General features: G+C 61.4%; 1 protein-coding gene across 1 annotated transcript in view; it reads left to right on the top strand.

Annotated features, from left to right (window-relative positions):
* LRP1 (LDL receptor related protein 1) overlaps positions 1–7,282 on the top strand; it is a 59,655-nt gene that overhangs the window by 12,444 nt on the left and 39,929 nt on the right. Inside the window, exons 17-32 of the mRNA XM_057387617.1 lie at positions 158–447; positions 546–710; positions 977–1,221; positions 1,457–1,588; positions 1,671–1,898; positions 2,032–2,206; positions 2,852–2,946; positions 3,372–3,521; positions 3,631–3,771; positions 3,943–4,071; positions 5,096–5,227; positions 5,433–5,567; positions 5,643–5,772; positions 6,225–6,351; positions 6,537–6,688; positions 6,780–6,904. Coding sequence (XP_057243600.1) covers positions 158–447; positions 546–710; positions 977–1,221; positions 1,457–1,588; positions 1,671–1,898; positions 2,032–2,206; positions 2,852–2,946; positions 3,372–3,521; positions 3,631–3,771; positions 3,943–4,071; positions 5,096–5,227; positions 5,433–5,567; positions 5,643–5,772; positions 6,225–6,351; positions 6,537–6,688; positions 6,780–6,904 — 2,551 coding nt within the window. The remainder of the gene's footprint in view (positions 1–157; positions 448–545; positions 711–976; positions 1,222–1,456; positions 1,589–1,670; positions 1,899–2,031; positions 2,207–2,851; positions 2,947–3,371; positions 3,522–3,630; positions 3,772–3,942; positions 4,072–5,095; positions 5,228–5,432; positions 5,568–5,642; positions 5,773–6,224; positions 6,352–6,536; positions 6,689–6,779; positions 6,905–7,282) is intronic.

The raw sequence follows: 7,282 nt of genomic DNA, 5'->3' as shown, positions 1-7,282 counted from the left end.
TGGGGGCCAATCCCTTTGGGGTTTGGATCATGGATGGGGGCCAATCCTTTTGGGGTTTGGACCATGGATTGGGACTGAGCCCTTTGGGGTTTGGACCATAGATGGGGGTGGTTCAGGCCCTATTTGGGGAGGACAGTTCCCCCTCCATCAACCCCAGCTGAGCTGGGTGAGGCTGTTGAAGATTTGGGGCTGCTGGTGCTGGGGAAGGGACACCAACCCTCACCCTCACCCTGTCCCCACAGCTCTGACCAGCTTCGAGGTGGTCATACAGTATGGCCTGGCCACCCCAGAGGGACTGGCCGTGGACTGGATCGCTGGCAACATCTACTGGGTGGAGAGCAACCTGGACCAGATCGAGGTGGCCAAGCTGGAYGGCACCATGAGGACCACGCTGCTGGCTGGGGACATCGAGCACCCCCGCGCCATCGCCCTCGACCCTCGCTATGGGTGAGGCAGCAGGGGACAGGGACACGCCAACACCTGTGGGGTCTGGCAGGGTGAGGAGATCACGGGTTTCTCTCCTTGCTGACTGTCCCTCCTGGCAGGATTTTGTTCTGGACGGACTGGGACGCCAGCCTGCCCCGCATTGAGGCCGCCTCCATGAGCGGCGCGGGCCGACGCACCATCCACAAGGAGACGGGCTCGGGAGGGTGGCCCAACGGGCTCACCGTGGACTACCTGGAGAAGAGGATCCTCTGGATTGATGCCAGGTAAGGGCCAGGACACCTTTCTGTTTCTCCTCCGTTTGTCCCAGTCGGGATCTCCCCCTCACTTGTTGTGCTGGGAGCGAGAAGCCTTCACTCCACGGGGTTTGTGTCTCCAACACGTGCAAGCCCTTACTCTGGGTTTTCTCCTCTGTGGATCCCTGGTGTAAATCAGCATCCGTCCCATAGCTGTGGGTTGGTTTGCTGTCGGGCTAAAGACCCCGTGGTGCCCCCTCCCCACCTCCCCTCACCCTCGTTTTCCCCCGGCACAGGTCGGATGCCATTTACTCAGCGCTGTACGACGGCACGGGGCACATCGAGGTGCTGCGGGGCCACGAGTACCTGTCCCACCCCTTTGCTGTCACCCTGTACGGGGGTGAGGTGTACTGGACCGACTGGCGCACCAACACCTTGGCCAAAGCCAACAAGTGGACAGGGCACAACGTGACCGTGGTGCAGAGGACCAACACGCAGCCYTTCGACCTGCAGGTGTATCACCCCTCCCGGCAGCCCCTGGGTGAGTGTTGGTGTGGGGACAGGGTTGGGGGGATTTTAGGGGTGATTTTGGCACTCGGTCTGTGCCCACACCCGCTTGGAGCAGCAGGTGGGTGCTGCTCTCATGCCCGTGGCTGTCCCTTTGCCCCTGTTGGGTGATGGGGGTGATGGTGTGACCTCCTCGATGGGGCTGGCAGGGTTTGGGGGGCTCCCAGGTGTTGGGACATCGCTGAGTCCTGTCCCCCCCTCTTTTGCAGCTCCTAATCCCTGCGAAGCCAACGGGGGCAAAGGGCCGTGTTCCCACCTCTGCCTCATCAACTACAACCGCACCTTGTCCTGTGCCTGCCCACACCTCATGAAGCTGGACAAGGACAACACCACCTGCTATGGTAGGGGTCAGCCTGGGGGGCTGGAGGGGATGACCAGGYGCTCCAGAGCCGAGATCCCACTGCCACCCTTCAATCCTGGCAGAGTTTAAGAAGTTCCTGCTGTACGCGCGGCAGATGGAGATCCGGGGCGTGGACATCGACAACCCTTACTACAACTACATCATCTCCTTCACCGTGCCCGACATCGACAACGTCACCGTGGTGGACTACGACGCTCTGGAGCAGCGCATTTACTGGTCAGATGTCCGCACCCAGACCATCAAGAGAGCCTTCATCAATGGCACCGGCGTGGAGACCGTCGTCTCTGCAGGTGGGTGTGGGGGAGCTGGGACTTCCAGCCCTCCAGAGCCTTCATCTCTGTGAGATCAGCCCTTCCTCTTCATCTAAACACCATTCAGCCCTGTCCTCACTGCTCACCAGCTCCCGTCTCCATTCCCTTGCAGACCTGCCCAACGCTCACGGCCTCTCCGTGGACTGGGTTTCCAGAAAYCTCTTCTGGACCAGCTACGACGCCAACAAGAAGCAGATCAATGTGGCCCGGCTGGAYGGCTCCTTCAAGAACGCCGTGATCCAGGGGCTGGACAAGCCCCACTGCCTGGTGGTACACCCGCTCCGGGGGTGAGTCTGGTGGGGTGGGGAGAAGGTGTGTGCAGGCACGGGTGTGTGTGTGTGATGGTGCATACGTGTGATGGGGGAGAGGACACGTGTCAGAATGTACAAGGTGTGTCCAGGAGATGGGGAGTGTGCTGTGTATCCATACACACATGTACAGTATGTGACAGTGCACATATGTGATGGGGGAGAGGACAGGTGCTGTCCCATGTGTCGGCGTGTACAAGGTGTGTGCCATGAGATGGGAGTGTGCCGTGTGTCTGTACATGTGTGTGTGTGTCATGGTGCACATGTGTGATGGGGGAGAGGACAGGTGCTGTCCCATGTGTCATCATGTATGAGGCGTGTGCCAGGAGATGGGAGTGTGCCATGTGTCTGTACATGTGTGTGCGTGTGATAGGGAGAGGACAGGTGCTGTCCCATGTGTCAGCATGTACAAGATATGTGACAGGACATGGGGAGTGTGCCGTGTGTCCGTACACGGGCTGTGATAAGCGTGCACCCACCAGCGTGTGCCAATCCAGGGGTTCATGGGGCTTTGRCAGCCCCCCAAGCCCCCTCCTGGGTGGGGACAAGCGGCTGTGCAGGGCTGGGAGGGTGCAGGGGGTGCTGTCACCGTGTCCCCTCACCCATTGTCCCCTCCCCTTGCAGGAAGCTGTACTGGACAGACGGGGACAACATCAGCGTGGCCAACATGGACGGCAGCAACCGCACGCTGCTCTTCACCAACCAGAAGGGACCCGTTGGTATGGACCCCTCTGTGTCCCCCAGGGCCCCACACCTCCCCTTGCTGTCCTGCAGAGCCCTGTGCTGGGTCACCCTGACCTCACCTGCCTGCTTCTCCATGCTTTCCCTTCCCATCCCATCCCGTAAATCCCATCCCGTAAATCCCATCCCATCCCACCCCATCCCATCCCCTAAATCCCACTCCATCCCATAAATCCCACACCATCCCAAAAATCCCATCCCATAAATCCCATCCCATGGATCTCATCCCCTAAATCCCACCTCATCCCATCCCATCCTGCAAATCCCGTCCCATAAATCCTACCCCATCCCATCTCATCCCATCCCATAAATCCCATCCCATGGACCCCATCCCATCCCACCCCACCTGCTCCGTGACGGTCCCCACGCGCCACCGGCGCAGTGACATTCCCGTCCTTCCCAGGCCTGGCCATCGACTACCCCGAGAGCAAACTCTACTGGATCAGCTCTGGCAACGGCACCATCAACAGGTGTGACCTGGACGGCAGCAACCTGGAGGTCATCGAGTCCGTGCGGGGCCAGCTGAGCAAAGCCACCGCCCTGGCCATCATGGGTGAGGGCTGGCAAAAAGGGGGACACCTTTTTGACCCTTCCCCGACTCTCCTGGCAGGGTTGGGAGGGGATGAGGAGCACTGACCCTAAGTCCTGCCTTGTCCCACCAGGGGACAAGCTGTGGTGGGCTGACCAGGCCTCGGAGAGGATGGGAACCTGCAACAAAAAAGATGGCACGGAGGTGACGGTGCTGAGGAACAGCACCACGCTGGTGATGCACATGAAGGTGTACGACGAGAGCATCCAGCAGGGTGAGCGTGGGCTCCTGGGGCTGCTTCGTGGTGGCCACGTGGCCCAAGCCTGGTTCTCGTCCTCGTGCCAGGTCCATGCTGGCTGGTGCAGGGCACCCACACTTCGTGCTCCAGCCCTGGTGGGTGTGCCCTGGTACCCCACAACCCCTCACCCCTTTTTCTGTGCCGCAGCTGGGACCAATCCTTGCAGCCAGAACAACGGGGACTGCTCTCAGCTCTGCCTCCCCACCTCGGAGAGCTCCCGCTCCTGCATGTGCACGGCGGGCTACAGCCTCAAGAGTGGCCAGCAGTCCTGTGAAGGTGCGTGCCTGTCCCCTGTGCCCTCCCCTGAGCCACCCCTGGGAGCAGTGAGACCCCGTGGCCGCTCTGGCCATGCCTGTGGTCATCCTGGCTGGTGACCCCTCGCTCGGGCTCATCCCCACTGCCCTGTGCCCCATGTCACTGAGGGGGGACCAGAGGGACACTGTGGGGTTTGGAGGGCTTGTGGGCTCAGGTGGCAGCCGGACCTTTGTGTGGGCTGTCCCTAATGAGCATGGGGGCACTGCCAGGACACTGAGGGAGAAGGGAATGGGACAGCACCATGGGACCACCCCCCAAGGCAAAGTGGGACCCTCCCTATGGTCAGTGGGTTTGGGGTGGGACCCTCAATATGGGCAGCGGGTTTGGCGTGGGACCCCCCCAAGATGAGATGGGACCCTCACGGTGGTCAGCAGGTTTGGGGTGCGACCCTCGCTGTGGTCAGTGGGTTTGGGGTGCGACCCTCACTGTGGTCAGCGGGTTTGGGGTGCGACCCTCGCTGTGGTCAGCGGGTTTGGGGTGCGACCCTCGCTGTGGTCAGCAGGTTTGGGGTGGGACCCTCGCTGTGGTTAGCGGGTTTTGCTCGCCGGGAGCAGGGCCGGGCACGGCGCTGGCTCTGCAGATCCCCCGTCCCCACTGCATCCTCCATCGTCCCCCTGGGCACTGCCAGGGCCTCTCAAAGGCTGTTTGTGTGCAAAATGTTCCGGGCGGTTTGGGGAGGGTTGGCAGAGCTCTGCACCATCTGGGTCAGGGCAGGGGCTGAATAACAAGTGCTGCCCTGACCCAGATGCGCCGGGAGCCTTTGCCAGCACGAGGAGGGGGCGGTGGGCAGTGGGAAAGGGCCTTGCTCGTGCCCTCCTGGAGCAGGGCAGGACCCTGGAACAGGCTGTGCCGGGGGTGGCAGACCCCAGGGAGGTCCAGATTGGGCCCTGCCAGGCTCCTGCTCCTCTCTTGTCACCGTTTTCCCCGGTGGAGGGACAGCCTGTGGGTTCTGGGATGGGTGTGACTGTCCCCATATCTGTCRCAGGTGTCGGCTCCTTCCTCCTGTACTCGGTGCACGAGGGGATTCGGGGCATCCCCCTGGACCCCAATGACAAGTCAGACGCTCTGGTGCCGGTGTCGGGGACCTCSCTGGCTGTGGGAATCGACTTCCATGCAGGTGATGTGGGGCTGGGAACAGCACTGGGGGCTGGGAATGGGACAGGGGGCAGACAGACATCACYAGACYCCGCTTTGGCAGYGTTTTGTTGTGAAACACCCCRGTGAGGGAGGATTTCAGGGCCCTGRGGTGCTGGTTTTTRTCATTCTGGAGTGAYCAGAGATGGTCACTGACACCTCYCSTKCTGCCTCTTTGTCYCTCTCAGAGAACGACACRATTTACTGGGTGGACATGGGCCTGAGCACCATCAGCCGAGCCAAGAGGGACCAGACRTGGCGTGAGGACGTGGTGACCAACGGCATTGGCCGTGTGGAGGGCATCGCYGTGGACTGGATCGCTGGTGGGATGGGGCCCTGGAGCCGGGGGGCAGCGGGGCAGTGGGGTTTTTGGGGGGGCTGACCGTCCCCTCTTGCAGGAAACATCTACTGGACGGACCAGGGCTTCGATGTCATCGAGGTGGCCAGGCTGAACGGATCCTTCCGCTACGTGGTCATCTCGCAGGGGCTGGACAAGCCACGGGCCATCACGGTCCATCCGGAGAAGGGGTGAGACACCGCCCCAGAGAGGGGCATCAGCTGGGGGGTGGGCACAGAGCAAGACCCCCGCACCTCCTGGCAGAGCAGGGAGGGAGGGAGCACAGCAGGGAAGCGCTTGCAGGTCTCCTGCCACACCAAACCCTGGATTTGACCCTCCTTTCACTGATGGGAGCCCCTTGGGACTTGGTGGGTGCCAGCACCTCATGAAATCCAAGYGGAGCCTCCCCAGACTGGCTCCAGCTCTGGACAGAGCACCAGGGAGGGGAGAGGTGTTTGGATCCGGGGAGGGATGGAGATGGAGGGGATTTGGTGCCAGATCTGTGAGCAGGCAGGGTCTGCACTGAGACCCCAGCGTGAGGGGATGAACGGGGTGGTGTTTGTCCTTTCCTCAAATGACCAAAGRGCCCCAGGATGTGGCTCCTGGTGGTGTGTCTGCGGTGACATCCCTGCTGTCCCCTCAGGTATCTGTTCTGGACAGAGTGGGGGCAGTACCCCCGCATCGAGCGCTCGCGCCTGGACGGGACCGAGCGGATGGTGCTGGTCAACGTCAGCATCAGCTGGCCCAACGGGATTTCCGTGGACTACGAGGTACGGTCAGCCCCTGGGAGGATGGCACCAGTCCCGAGGTGTGGCTGGTGGGGACATGATTGCCCTCCCCAGAGTCTCAGGAGGGTTGTTCAGGGTGATCTGAACCCCTGGACATCCTTCCAGAGGTGCAGAGGGTTCTGCAGCGCTGTCCCCACGCCAACTGGGATGTTCTCTCRTCCCCACAGGATGGGAAGCTGTACTGGTGCGATGCCCGGACGGACAAGATCGAGCGGATCGACCTGGAGACGGGCGAGAACCGCGAGGTCGTCCTGTCCAGCAACAACATGGACATGTTCTCCGTCTCAGTCTTCGAGGAGTACATTTATTGGAGCGACAGGTGCGGTGCCAGGGGGGCTGTGCAGAGGGTGGGGCGAGCTGGTGGGTGCTGTGGCAAGTGGGGAAGGGTCTGTGACTCTGTCYTTCCTCAGGACTCACGCCAACGGCTCCATCAAAAGAGGCAACAAGGACAACGCCACCGAGTCSGTGTCCCTGCGCACCGGGATCGGCGTGCAGCTCAAGGACATCAAAGTCTTCAACCGGGCACGACAGAAGGGTGGGTCTGAGTGTGGGGGGCAGCTCTTCACGTGGAGAATGGGGATGGAAACAAATGGATCTCTGTGTTCCCATCGGTGGTCCGAGCCCCTTCCTTCCTGCGGGAACGCTGAGAGATGAAAAGTGGCCAAAGGGGTGAATTGTGCCCAGTCTGAGAGTGGCCAAGTGGGCACATTGTGCCCAGTCCGAAAGTGGCCAAGCGGGTTCATACTGCCCAGTCCGAAAGTGGCCAAAGGGGTGCATTCTTGCCCACTCTGAAAATGACCAAGCAGGTGCATACTGCCCACTCCAAAAACGGCCAAGAAGGTGCATCGTGCCCAGTCCGAAAGTGGCTGAGCAAGTGTATCGTGTCCAGTCCGAGAGTGGCCAAGTGGGTTCA

This window comes from Malurus melanocephalus, unplaced genomic scaffold, assembly GCF_030028575.1.
Source record: "Malurus melanocephalus ecotype Western Australia unplaced genomic scaffold, MMel_1.1 scaffold_1276, whole genome shotgun sequence".
NCBI classification, from domain to species: domain Eukaryota; kingdom Metazoa; phylum Chordata; class Aves; order Passeriformes; family Maluridae; genus Malurus; species Malurus melanocephalus.
The sequence above is the reverse complement of the archived record's forward strand: the minus strand, read 5'-3'. Positions and strand labels throughout refer to the sequence as shown.